Source organism: Aphis gossypii, chromosome 1, assembly GCF_020184175.1.
Source record: "Aphis gossypii isolate Hap1 chromosome 1, ASM2018417v2, whole genome shotgun sequence".
Classification (NCBI taxonomy): domain Eukaryota; kingdom Metazoa; phylum Arthropoda; class Insecta; order Hemiptera; family Aphididae; genus Aphis; species Aphis gossypii.
Genome location: NC_065530.1, coordinates 69299136 through 69315074, shown reverse-complemented (window position 1 = coordinate 69315074; position 15939 = coordinate 69299136). Strand labels below are relative to the sequence as shown.

Here is a 15939-nt window from a genome sequence, read left to right as displayed (position 1 = left end):
CTTTTTTTTTTTTACACAGTTATTAGCGTGTTAGTACACGCTGTACAATGGTTTTCATCCAAAAATAATTATTTTACATACACGTCATTAAATGCTAGTAATATGAATAAGTATATAGCCATATAGCTATATAGGTACTTATTATAGTAAAATATAATATATTATATTATATTGTATTATATACTCAAAATGTATTATGAAAGTGCGTGCACGACGCGTATCATCATTATGATGACGTTGAAGAAATAAATCATACCGATATATAATAATTTTAACTATAAGTACCAGTTTATCTGTTCATGCAGACATCATACTGTGGAAATTATTATTAAGAGACTATCCGTGTACACTTAAAATTCTGAAGGACGTCGTGTGACGGTGGATGATGAAGTAAAATAAGTATATTTTATATTATATATAAATGATGTATTGTGTCAAATTTAAACCACTCAGATAAACGTACGTTAGTTATTCCAGAGATTTATGTAACCATCATTCCCATTTGCAGTGATTAGGTATTTATTTTTTTTTTATCTGAAAATAATACTTAAATTACTCATTATATAATATAAATTATAAACATTTTTATTATATTAATATATTATACCCTGCAAGTTTTATTTATTTTTATATTTTTGATTTATGGATTATTACCTTATTTGTAACAGTAAGTTCAATACAAAATTCCTCATAAACTGATCTTACAGAATATTGTAAAACTATTGAAAATACATAATATGTCCAATTTCTTAATTTTTTTTTTATGAACATTTTGACAAAGTTGTATATCTAAATGAAAAATAACGATCAGTTATTATGCTGTAATACTAATAATATTAATCCTAGATTATTGAAAATCGTCAATATCTACTACACGTTTATTATTACTGTCTATTCTCTATACGCTTTAAAATTTTCAAAATTTTTATAATATTCTTAAGCTATTTTTTTCGATTATTATTATAATTAGATCACAATTTTACGGTAGGTACAATGATATTAATTTATATAAGTTATAAGCTATGGTTTTGACAAAAAAAATTTCAACTTCAAATCAATATAATTAGGTACATAATACTTGTAATAAACTAATGATATAGAATATATACATTAAACATAATATAATGCAATCATAACATAAACTATATTTAGAAATAGATAAGCTGTGAAACTCGTCCCTTCGCTCGATATCGTTTTTTCGAGTGCAATTTTTAATTGTAAAAATTTTTAATTTCCAATTTAATAAACAATAAAAACTAAACATACTAAAAAATTCATTATACCTATATTTTAATTAATTTTACCCATACGATACAAATCGATCAATGATCATATTTTTTTCTAAATAATACACTAAAAGTTAGCGACATACACCATATATTATAAACACGATTAATATAGATATGTACTTACTATAATACTACCAACATTTATTATATAAAATAGGTATATTTTCTTCTATATTTTTACTACAAACTTCACTGATAAACTTATTCCATACAATTTGAATGAACCACAAGATATAATCGATATTATAATATTAGTGATTATTATAATTACCTGCATAAACGATTGACTTTTGTTGACACCTGACGGAATGCATTATTGAGCATGAAATATTATTAAACTTAAAATAATTATTCATAACCATTTTCAAAGGTATGTGTTTAACTAGAATTCTAAATACATTTATCAAAACCCGTAATAGAGGCGCAATGAAACATTACACGTAAAACAAATAAAATATATTATAACATACAATAAAATAATATGTAATACAATATATAGATATAATATTGTATGGTTGGTAAAAACTATGGTTTCACATTCACTAAAAATCCCTCCAATACACTGAAAATATACAAATAATTTTAATCACCATAAAATTAATAATTTATTCAAAATTTGTAAGCTATTAAAATATAAATGTATCATTTATTGTTTATTATTTAATTATTATTATGTATAATATGTTTTTTTTAACAGTTTCTAACCAACATAATAGGTACATGTTTTTCAACAAATCAGCAAAGCGCTGTGCACAAAGCCACAATATAATAGGTATATTATTTTGATACACTATTCTAGGGTAACCATATAACGTCCTGTTGTAAACAAGATTGTTCCGTTTTTCGTAGTATTTATAATATATATATATATATATATAATATAAGTATTGTATATTGTTTCATGTTTTTACAATCATTATACCTATATTTTAGTCATTGCAAAAAAGTATCCTGTTTTTTTAAAAAATGGTCACCCTACACTATGCTCAAAAATAGTACTAGTTAATGATGTATACAATACCTCTATAGATGAAATATAGTTTATAATGTATACTATAAATAATATAATTACTTAAACATACAAGTTTGGTGAGTAAATTCTTATCTATTTCTTTTAAATTAAAAAATTATCTGTTAAAAATAATTGTGAATAACTCGATAAATCGAAATTCTTCCACTTGGAGACTTCTTTATTCTATGAAACGTGTCTTTTTTTTCTTTCATCACATCCACTAATTGTTTTACTTATTTGAACAAATTTTGCTATAAAAATATTTAAAATAAATGAAAAACAAACTTGATAAATACGACTTGATAGCGTATAATGCCATAATGTAATACTTGGCAGGCAAATGCTATCCATAACCAGTTGATTGTTAAGTTAAACAATAGAACTTACTAATAAGGTGGTATAATATTTTGAGAGTCACATACATTTCTTGAGCAACAACATAATTATGTATATTTATTATATATTATTATTGTTATATAATTTAGTATAATAAAGTAGGTACTTACCCTAAAAATAATACTAAATGATAATTGTACAGTTTTTAAATAAAGATAGTTATATAAATTTTTAAAACAATGAAACGTAAATTATAAATATTTTAAAACTATATCTTTTTTATCTAGATAAATACCTAGTAGTCTTCTCTGATAAAAGTTTGTTGATCAACAGTAACACTCATATTGACAAGAATTCTAAATATTAACATTGTATATAATAATATAATCATATACATTATGTATGTATTGTGTAAAGTAACTGCACAAATTAGGTATAACTTAATGCATTATTATTAACTTTAAAATTTAAAAATATATATTAATGTATATTTTTACACAATATTAGGTATATAGTTTTGTACGGTTATAGTAGCTACTTAAATTTAAATAAGATTAGCATCATAGTGTAAAAAATATCAGAAAAATCAGGTAAAAATGACTAAAATAATTTTGATTATTTATTCTCCGATTACGTATTGAACATAATTCGTAAGTTAAACATAAAAATAATATAATGCGTTAAAATTGTCAAATGACGTCATAGGTATAGGCGATACATTCATGTGTATATTATATTATTAGTATATAAATAGTGAACACGAGTTTGTATAAAAGCCGTCGACGACAGAAACCGATTAAAATTGACGAAAATTCGGATGAAAGAAACGGAAAAGCGTGACATAACATCTTCAAACATATACATGATGTAATAGAATATGATACTTAACGCAATAATATTATGTATTATAATATTTTATCACACTACTGTAGTCCGGCAACGGTAGATGGTCGCGTGACGGGCGAGAGGGACCGTGTCTCGTTGACTAAAAACATTTTGCGGTGGTGGTTGACTGAGTCGAGTAGAAGTGGGACGTATAGGTGTTCAAATAGCGAAACCACCTGGCGCGGGCGGATACTCTTCCGGTCTCTTTTTGACGGCGGCGTCTGGGGCGCGGGCCACAGGAAGCGGCGGCGGCGGTACGTCCGGTACCGAAGAGTCCACCGGCCTGTTGTTCTTGACGACCGTAGAGTCCACCGGCCTGTTGTTCTTCACTACCGCAGCAACGGATCGGGACCCATCTTCGGCGCTAGACGTCTCCGCGGCCGACCGCGACGACGGATACGGCTCCACAGCCGCGTACTTCACTTCGGGCCATTCGTAGAGCAACTGGAATGGACGGAATACAGGGGTGATGATCGGTTCAGCTTGGCTAGGCAACAGATGCTGGTCAGTGGTGATCAGAGCGTTGTAGACGCGTGGCAGACGGACCGCTTTCAACGCCACTTGTGCGACTGTGAATTGGGAGGTAAGCATGACTGCTGCGACGACCACCATCACGGTGGCGGTGGTGTGGCGGGATCCGGCCGACTCGGACGTCGCAAACACCTATTTGACAAACATCAAAGAGATTATTACACGATATAATTTACATGTATGGCAGTGCTTATAAATCAAAATAATCCTAGCCCCTATAAGGTTAGGTAGGAAGGCGTTTTCGATATTATACGCAATATGATATAAATAACTTAAAAGTCTACAAAACAATTCTAACCTCTTGGGGCCTGTAGTGATCATTAATAGGTATATTATAATTTTTAAGTATTAAAATTTTCTGACTCCGATCAAAATTCCTAACAATAATTATGATTATAAAAAAATGTTAAATTCCAGACTGATCCTGGGCGTATGTCTCCGCTTTTAATTATCTATATAATTCAGCGCAACCAGTTATCTTTATTGTTATAATATTATAATCTCATTATTAATTAATTTTAAATCGTAATAATAATAAAAAATAGTCTTTGTAGCTATACACAGATATTGTGAAGTGTGCACTATTATTAATATATTATTAATTTATACTTCATTATTATGACGTATTTCATGTTATTGTTTACATAATATGACATATGTATGTTCTATAATTGTACAGTTTGTTATTATTGTATCACACAAAAGTAACTAACAGAAAAAAAATAGTATAAAATTAGTTAGTTTTAAATTATTAGTTAGTTTTTAATACAACGTGGGTGATTAGTATATACGTCATACTTCTTGTTATTTTTAATTATTACCTATCAATAATCCATTAGAACTAAACTAATTTAAAATTATATTGAATTACAATAATATAATATATTGAGTAATTAATAAAATAAAAAAAACTAAAACATCAGTGTAGATTTAAGTTTAAATTATTCTTACATTCAATTTTTTTAAGTATAGGTATATGCTTTTCAGGTACTATATTAAATAGTTTGGAATTTTTGATATGGATTATTAACAACTGTGACGTAATACGTATAGTTAATATTAAGCCTATGTTAATGGTTACGTTATGTAATTTTATAATTTATTCCAGATTCAGCAACAAAATGGATTTCCTATGAACAACGGACACGTGTTGCGAGTTTTTTTGGTAGTCAATAGTCACTCCTGATCATTATGCAGACTTATAGGTTTCGTAAAAATAATGGATTCATTTCAATCATTTGTAAAAAGTGTTAATGACCTACGAATATCATTATTTTAAGTCTGAATCGCGTACCGTACATTTAACAGAAATAATACGTGTAGGTACCTTGCGGCCCTACGTTTCTTGCATACCTATTACCTATACTAGTATACTATACGAGGACAGCACAACAATAATGTACGCATCATTATCAGTCATATTATTAAACATATGAATATTATAGTCACGTACACGATATAATATTATTACATCATTATACGAGAAAATTTCATGAAATCTTTTTTTCGAGTTTACAACGTTATTTGTAAATTTGTTGTTATTATATTTTGATCAAAAACAAGGAACTTTAGAGAAACATATTGATACCACACTATGATATTTTTGTGTACATTGAGTACAATTAATTAGAAAAATAATCTATACAAAAAATGCATTTTATAACAAAATACCTTTATATGTACAGAACATATTTTTATAATGTATCTTGTTTTGTGTCTTTATTTAGTATGATATACGTGCATACGTTTTTAAAATATTTCCTATTTAGCGGATAGGCATTATTGAACAATTTATTTTATTCACATAATATCACATTTTACGATTTTTTTTTTTTTGCACATCTAATATTTTCAGTAAAATCATATCAGTACATGTTTTTATGGTTAAATATTGTGTATTTTTTTTTTCGTATAAAAATAGGTAACAATAAATCGTGAGATAAAAAAAAAGTAGTTACTTATACCTACTATACCTATGTAAACTTTACGTTTAAGTTAATATCTAGATATTCCGGTATTATAGAATAATATTAATTAAGTTATAGGTAATCGATCAGCAGTATTTTGTTGTAGTAGCAGCAATAATGCAACATACAAATATTTTTTTTCATAAATCATTTTATCTAAGCCGCTTATTATATTTAATAATTTTAAAATTAATGTAAAGGTATTTTAAAAATAATATTTTCATAAATTAAGAATTAATTTAACACTTGAATGCTATAATTTTGAAAAAGGCATCTAAAAAAATTAAAACTATGTCTTGAAGATTTAGTTATAATTATATCTAAAAACCGATATTTAATTTAATTAGTTATAAAAGTATAAAGTAAGTATACATACATAATTTTTAATTAGAAAAAGGTAAGATGAATTTTATGCTCTTAATTTTTACTTTGAAATGTCCTTAAGAATAAGTATTATTAATTTTAGAAATGTACCAAAATTAATGTTAAAAATTGAATTACGTATTATTTACTTTACATAATCAACTTAAACTTATACAATTTAAATTTTTCTAATATTATCTAGGTTAAAGCCAATTGCAGTTAAATTTGCAGTGAATGTAAAATTATAGCATGTTATTAAAACCCCATTTCATCATTAATACGATTTTAAAAATGGTTTGACATAGATTATTAATTTTAACACGTCCGGTTTATTCTTAATAAAAACTGAAGTGATATTATTAAATTTGTATGAAACTACAAAGTTATCAAATTTTTTTTAATCAAAAATATATCTCCTTTGATTCGTTTTGCATAGTCGTATTAATTTAATAAAACATTTTTGTTACATCGAAAATTAAGTTTAACATTTCATTTTTTATATTTTTTTATTTTCAAAAAAACAATAATAATATCATTTAGGGTATTCAGATATTTCCTTGATAGTTAATTTAATTGAATTATCGAAATATTGATCAAATTATTTGGATGTAATTTAATCACGTATCTCATGAATTAATAATTTAATGATATTAATAATCATTTTATTTATAGCTATTTAAGTTATGATTTATTTTGTATTGTGTTTATAAAATATTATATAGTACATGACACATGTACTATGTTGTGTTAGAAGTTGTCTAACTAGTTTATTTAATTTATTAAAATTTGCTTTGAACATAATATAAGATATACTGATGAAATAAAAATATTAAATACCGATTAATACTTATATAAAATATAAGTAAAGATAAAAACAAGTAAGATTAAATTGAAATTTACGTAATTTGTTATATAAATAAAGTTATTTTTAATAGTTTTGTCGTATTATATTTTAAACCATTGTATTTTTTATTAATTTCATTGAAGAAATAATGATATAACAAGTGAACCATGGATGTTATTTTGTTTTAATTTTTAGAGGTCATGATAAAATTAAAATACTTTATAATATAATACAAATTATAGAATGATAGTATAATATATATATTTATTTAAATAGTTATAAGTTTATCATAATGGAATTCAAATAGTTTAATCTCCCGTTATTTTAATTATAATCTTTTTCTTTTCAAAGAAACAATTAGCTAAAAGTGTACTATTTAAATCCTATGTTTCATATTTTTCAACGTTTATTCCAAAAAAGAAAATATTCTTCGAGTAGTACCGTTAAATAAAATCGTTATTTCTAAAAGTAATATGAATACTGTAAAGTACTTAATTATACCTACCTTATTTAATAAATTAAAAAATATTATTAGGTATATAAATATCATAAAAGTTGATAATATAGGTTGCACAGTGGCAGCTGTTTTATTCATTATTTATACATTTTTCGTAAATTTTATAAAGTTTTTATGATATTTCATGATTATAAGTGAAGTACTAAACATTAAATTTACTTAAATAATAAAAATACACAGTATTTATACTGCGATAAATTAGAATATCTACTTTATATTTAATGTGTTCAATGTCTTAAAAAACGATTATTAGAATTCAAGAAGTTCAATTATAATATGCTTATGTTGTTGTTGTTTTTTAAGTACTATAATAGTACTTATAACTTATTTTATTAAAACATAATCAAAATGACATTTCACTTTATATTCAAATGATTATAATAAAAAATAGATTTCATACTATAATGATTAGTTCATTGAAAAAAAAATACATAATTCGTATAAAAGATACAAAAATAACCTTGTTATTCCGTTAAAATTAGACATTGAATTAACAACAACTAGCTATATAATTTGTTTTATAAGTAAAAAAAATGTAACTACATATTATACATACCTACAACAACTAAGCTTTCTTTGACAGTTTAAATTATAATTTTTAACTTAAATTTAGCGTACAAAATAGTAAAATTACTTGCAATTAAAATAGTTGACCGTGGATAAAACGCGGTGTGCTTCAATATGATTTTAAATAACAACAGTTTATAATTCTATAAAACTCGGTAATAAACGTCTACACTTGGTCGACAAAACTCATTATATGATACTACAATAAAAATTAACACCAAACCAAGAATATTCTTATCGCAGTACCGCACTTAGGTCAATTTATATGAAACGATTAAAGTCAAAATTAATTCCGAATAGTTTAGATTTTGAATTATATTCTTTGTCCATCACAAACAGCCATAGATTACAGACGACTTCAAAACGACTGAATAATGTTCTATACAGATCAAAATACAAAGTTGTTCTTAACCTTCAATTCTTATTTACTTACAATACCATAAAAATAAACTATTTTCTTCGATAACCTAGTCATTGTTGTTTATTTACTTATATGAAAACTTTTTTTTACGTTAAAGTTACATGTATGTGTAATGTACAGGCGTGTTAGTTAAAACTCGTATGATTGCATATTCAATTAGTCTATTGTATAAGTACTATGGTTTATGACTATTCATGCACAAATACTTTCATAATATTTAACTCAAGACAACAACCTATTTGTAACAAGTACATTTTTTTTTAATTAATTAAAACAAAAATCACAACTAAAAAAAAAACCAAAACTGTGAATGTTGTAACTCAAGTGTCAGTATTTTAGAATTTTTACAATCCACTAGTTGAAGTATAGAGCCGTAAAACCATAAATTACGGTTTTATGATTATTAAACAAAAAATGTTTGTTTTGTTATTAGTAAATAGGAAAAAACTATTTAAAATATATGTCCAAAGTGTTTAAATAATGATTTTAAATTTTTTGTTACAGAATACCTAACTAAGAACTCTACGCTTACTGGCTGTACTATAGATATTGATTAATGATTTACTACAGTTTTTTAAAAATAAATAAAATAACATACCGTTTTACTGTGTATTAACTGTGCTTAAAGACCCGAGAAGACATTTTATACTCGGTTAACAGTTTTGTAAAAATATAAAACCCAATATCGTACTGAGTATTCATTTATAAACACAATAATAATAAATTTTACAATAACACAAATATAAAGTGAAAATTCATAGTTACTAAGTACCTATATTAGCTACCTTCTCATTGAAATGACAAAATGTCTGACAATATAATATCATAACCGAATAAACTATGTACCTATATAATAAATATATATATTTATATATAATAATTTACAGGTATTTTTCGTATTTATATTTAATTGACATTAATCATCATTATTTACTGTTTATTTTAACACATGTGTAATGTGTGAATTAACTTTAATCAGAAACAATTATAAGAACATAGATTTCGAATAAAAATGTTATTGTTATGCAAATACAACTATAAATACATACAATATTAAAATGTCTATAAACATCAATATAAAACATTTAATTTACCTATAGTTATATAGTAAATACCTATCTTGTTTTAAAAATACAATAATATTTTTTTATATTAGGCAATTAAAAATAATATAGGTAATAGATATTATAATAATTTGATATAATTTGAATAAAAATTAACAATAAATTATTATTTTAAATATTTTTCAAATTATTGTTATTGTTATTATGTTTTTATTTCAATTTATATTGCTACATATTCTTTTTCTTCATATTTTTTTTTATAGTTTTAATCATTATTTAAAATAGTATAAACATATAAATGAGTTTTATGTTTGGTTATAACTTATAACTTATAGCAACTATAGATCTTTTACTACGGAAGTAAATTTAAATATTAAGGGTCCTTGAAAATTGTCCCCACATATTTATGATGCCTACCAGCTATAGTAGGTATACTCGCTTTATTTACCCCAAGTATGTAAGAATTTAAAAAAATAAATCTCCATCACAACACCATATAGTGACTGTACAGATTTTAAGTCCTTGAAGATAGATAGTAAAGTTGTTTGTATTATCTTCACACTTAATAAATCTCTCAATCCAGGAAGTTATTGGAAATATAATTGTCACTTCTATAAATACTTTAAAGCATTTGCAAATACTCGCCATATAATCAAGTGCTTATATTTTTATTTATATTGAATAAATATAATAACAGTTATACCACGTATTATGTTATTCCCCTTTTAAATATATTTATTTATTATTTGTAGTAAAATCTCTATACTTGAGTTTTCTTTCATTAAGTTATTTACTGAAAAATACCTTCCAATAATTTAATTTGTTATTATTTCTAAGACTTAAAATTCAAATAAGACGTATAAATTTATCCAAATAATTTTTTTTATGAATTTTAATAATTTATTATTAACTAACTATAGGTACTAATTATATTAAGTTATACAAATTTCTATAAAATGCTGATTACTTAACGTGAAATATATATGTATTATATATAAAATTGTAAACCCAAGATAATTCATCATATTTTATTGTATTTTTATCATAATTTTATTTTATTAATTTAACAACTATTATCATAATTATTAAAATAATGAAAAATGATTTATGATTTAAGAATTTTCTTGATAATACCAAATGGGTGGTAATTTATAATACATATTTTAATATTCGTTAAATATATATAAAAAGAAATTTGTTAATTTATTAAAAGTTTATCTTTCTCAATAATATGAATAATAAAAGGGCAATATCATATTATATATTCACATTATTAGTAAAAATGCTGAATGGTAATATCAAGTTATTTTAATATTGCATAAATGTACAAAATATTTTTATATAGGTACACAATGTATATCTAAATAAGATAAATTAATTTTAAAGAGTATGTCAGTGCGATCTTTATTTCCTCTATTTAGTCAACGCGTAACGGTAACAAACAAATTTACATTCAGCAGTACCAATATTGAGCCATTAACTTTAATTTTTATATATTTATCTCAGAAAAAATATAAATACCATTAAAATCCAAAAGTACAAATATAAATAATGTTCTAAACTTTAAGTTCAATAATAGGTCAATGGCCCAATGCACTCTAACATTAAATTAATGCAAAAAACTAAATAACACATCATATGATTGGTTCTGCAGTTAGTAATAATTTGCTATGTCACGCATGGGTCGAAGAAAGAAAATACAATGAGCAGACATCATTTTACAACAAATTGAAATATGTTTATAGTATGTGAGTATGCATTATTTAAAATGTCTTCTTAAGAACTATGATTTTATGTTTTAAAGTTAAATTGAATCATACTTTTAACAAGTTTTCTTCAGAGTTATAAATATTCAAATAATTGTGATAATATAGAATAATATTGTATGAGAAGACGAATACCTATATAAACGATATAATTTAAAATAGAATAAAATATTCAAATCATGAGCGAATAACACATTAAACTTATTTATTTACGTTTAAATGTTTTTCAAGTATAAAATCTGTTAGGTAGATTAGATTATTCATTTCTTAAATTAATTATTAACACGATTTAGAGCTCCTTCATTGTAACAGTGTTTAAGTAAACTAAACATAATTAACAGCCAAATATAAAAAGTATCACATACTCAAAAATAGTAAATAAATAAAGCCAAGTAAAGCATACTTATAAGTAGCTATTCAAATTATATACTTTAGCATACCTTATTATTCATAATTGTATTCGGGCTGTGTTGGACGTCGATCGGACACTGTTCGGTTAGACTGCAGTTTTTAACGACACTGTCCGTGCAGATACAAACTAGTCAGAAGGCCGTCAGGTCAGTTTCCTGCCACTGTTTATTTATGTTGAACTAGTGATTTTGGCAAGACTCTTAAACAGGTGATCTGTGTTCCGTTAAATTGATTCAATGGGAATCGTACCTAAACGGCGAATGATAAGCAATGGTAACTTGGGCAAAACCTCAAAGATTAAGGTAGGCATCAGAGGATTAGCCAGAACCATAATAGTGGTATACCACATTGCCGACTGCAGTAACCACCAGTAAGCCATCTTCCAGCACAATTCTATAAGAAGGGTACATAATTAATTAATAATAATATAAATGTAGTAATACTAGCATATCAAAATTATCAGAATAAACTTCACTACAGGTATGGACATTGCATTATTATTGTGTAAATACTGTAAAATTACACATATAATAATAATTATTAACCATTAAAAAAATATATACACATAAGTGTTACTTAATAATTCCCATGATTATATTATTACACAAAATACATTTTTAAGACGATTACGGATTAACTGACTATTTAGAAACCTAGTATAGCCACTGTAATCTAAATGTCATTAATTTTACTAAATAAATTGTTAAGTTTGATCACATAACAATTTAGCATACATAGTGAAATTGCAAAACTAAAATATAATCATTTAACTTAATATTTATCTAAAAAAAAAACATGATAAAAGGTAAAGAAAGAGAACTAAATGATTATACCTGTTTGATTTAATTTTAATCAATTAAATGTGGTATTATCACGAATTTGCTAATAATAATGGATACCTACACAAAACTAATAATTAATCATGAGTTTTAATTTCAACTATCGTGAATTACATAAAAATAATTCAAAAATAAATAGATACTGGATAGTACGAGTTTAATAATTGAATATCGAGGTACTTATATGTACCTAATACAAAAATATAAGTATATTTTATCAATTCAGTATATCTATATAATGAAATATAATTTATAAGCATAGATAACACATTATAATCCCTTTATAATTTCAGTGATGATATGCTTATTATTATATAAGATGGATACATTTTTAAATGTAACACTTATGTACCTACTACCTAGTTATGCCTTCAATTTATAAAGCATTAATATTTTATCCAACCAAAGTTTTTGATTAAATATGAGTATAGAGCGACTTTTTCAATAATCTGGATGTCCAGAAAAAACCGAACCATTGGTAATCATGCGTATAACGCTTATTATTATAACAAAGTATTTTCAACCTTATGATGATGCGTCCTTAACCCATTGAATATTATTATAGATTCAATTCACGATATATTACTATGTACCTATGTGGCTATGTCCTATATGTATAGTTAATAGTTATGTCTATTTGTTTAAATATTAAATGATTTTTACATACATATAATGTTAAGGAAGTCTAAAATGTAGCTCTGTACTAATAGGCACCACAATGTTAGAACGTAAGTATAATATAAATATAGTCATTCTCATTCTTAACTTTACAAACAGTATCTGGATTCATCAGTCGACAGTCATCATTACTAGACGCTATATAAGACTGAAAATATCGACAACAATAGTAACTATAACCAACTTCCAAGTAACTAAAAAATATAAGTACCTTCCTAATTTTATTCAAGTCGTTAAACGTCGAAAAGTTATTAACTTTATAAAGATCTAGGATCCGCGATCGAACGTAAATGTTACAAATGAAATATGTGAATTGTGCAATCGAAATGTAATTCGTTTAGTTAAAAGAACCAGAAAACTGAATGACGTGATGCGATACCCGCGTGATTATGTTCAAGTCCGTTCAACTTGGACTTTTTTGTTGAGGAAATGACTAACTATGCGTTGCTCGGGGGATGGTAAAAGTCTAAATACATACCACCATTATTCACAGCTATAAATCTATGTGTGGACCAAGTGCATGGTCTAAAAACGACGAGAAGTTATATCATGCACTCATGTCGGTGACCTGGATTACACCAGACCGACGAGGTGTTAAGCAATACAAGTGGTGTATTATTATTATTATTAATCCGGTCGGGCGGCGACCGTCGTAAGTTAGTTGTGGAAAAAGTGAAAGACTGCGGTGTGTTTAATAGTATAATATATAGGTATATTTACTACAATATAATAGCTACCTATAGCCAACAGTTCAAGGACACACGAGACTAGTCCTTGCCATGGGTGGATTGCCTACCAGTAAGACGTCATCGTATTATCAGAAGTCCCCTCCACTCGCAAAAATCAACAATTATAACGCACAAGACGATGGACACGAAATATTTTGTGTGTCGAGTTGGAATGTTTTTACAAAAATGGTATTGATTAAAGATGGTAAAACATGAAAATTTATCGTTTTATATTAACACGAGTATGTGTGAATGTTCAATATGTACTTACGGTTTACAGTAATTATACGTGGTGTTTGTGATCGAACGTCGTGAAGTTCAGACAACGGAGGCGGCGGCAGAAGAGCGCGCCCAATGCGTTTGGGCCGAAGTCTACTAAGAGACTGTGCCGGCCGCATGTACCACACGATGTTACCTCCTTTCCGACAAGTCTCGCAGGTTTCGACCGCGATTTATTTTGATGTTGCAATTATTTAATAATATATCTATATTCTATATGTTTATTATACTTGCCAGTATTATTGTTATAATACTTATTATATTATAAATATGTATAATAATAATAATCCATATTTGCAGTCATCGAAGATAGTATTATAGAATGCAGATACATCGTCATTTTTATTCTTGAGATTCACATACTATTGTTATAATTTGAATTTTGAGATATTCATTGTCACGGCATAGTATTTTTGTAAATAACGATTAGATTACGTATATTATACAATGTACAAACACTTAATTGGCAAAACTGTAACTTGTTTCGTTAGCAAAATTATAATTAAAAATATACATAAATAAATAAATATATTTTAAGTACCTACATGTTAAACAAAGTGTTTTATAATTCTCATAAACAGAAATAATTCGTAAAAAACAAAGTTAATTTATAAATTCTAGGTAATATAAAATTTCACACGAGGCATAAGCAGTATAATTCCCAAAATATTTTACACTCGTTATTAATTTGTCTGTGAATTATAGCCTAATATATATATTTATTATATTTAATAATGCAATAAATATTAATAGTTGCTATATTATACTTTTTAAAAATAAATAATCAAAGGTCGTGGATTGGCAGGCACTATAGGTAACTAATTATCTGAAACACAATGATAAATCAAAAGTATTATATATTAAATTTGAGGAATTATGTAGAAAGCCAAGTGATTAACTTTTTGTTTGTTGCAGGTCTATACATAAACTAGGTACTTAAAATTAGTACAAAGTACATTTAAACATAATTATGGTAAGCTGAATTTAATAGCAGAATTGTATATAGTTTAAATTAAGTATGAACCATTATAATTTATAATTAACAAATATACATTTGTTCAAGTTGAATTATTTTAATGATTTATATACATTTTTCTTTTAAATACAAAATGCTATAATGCAGTCTGAATTATGATAACATTGTCTAAATATGAATATCAATAATATATTGCTATCAAAGTATTATCATTATGTCTAATTTTTCTCAACGTTTTCCCCATCTAAAGACTCAGACCTCACTACTATATAATAACCTTGCCATGCGTTAGATTATAAGTTTTTTTATTAACAAATGTATAATGTTTTTGAAGTATAAAATTTTTATTTAAGATTATTGATGTAATATTTATCCACTAAAGTATAATTTTTGTTCATTGTTGTACAAGATTTTTTTAGGGGAGGGAGCAGCGTAATGCGATCGTGGGCATCGTTTACTCGGGTAA

At 25.5% G+C, this 15939-nt stretch overlaps 1 protein-coding gene across 2 annotated transcripts; it reads right to left on the bottom strand.

Annotated features, from left to right (window-relative positions):
* Positions 1-3234: 3234 nt before the first annotated feature.
* Positions 3235-14665, bottom strand: LOC114129497 (uncharacterized). 2 transcript variants are annotated; one of them, XM_027994249.2, is made up of 3 exons: positions 14490-14665; positions 12003-12366; positions 3235-4185 (listed from the first exon to the last, which is right to left on the bottom strand). In XM_027994249.2, the coding sequence occupies exons 2-3, from the start codon at positions 12012-12014 to the stop codon at positions 3682-3684; spliced, it is 516 nt and encodes a 171-aa protein (XP_027850050.1). In that variant the 5' UTR covers positions 12015-12366; positions 14490-14665; the 3' UTR covers positions 3235-3681. The 2 variants fall into 2 exon arrangements, with proteins under 2 accessions (XP_027850050.1, XP_027850052.1); XM_027994251.2 differs by lacking the exons at positions 12003-12366; positions 14490-14665 and adding an exon at positions 8379-8686.
* Positions 14666-15939: the final 1274 nt, after the last annotated feature.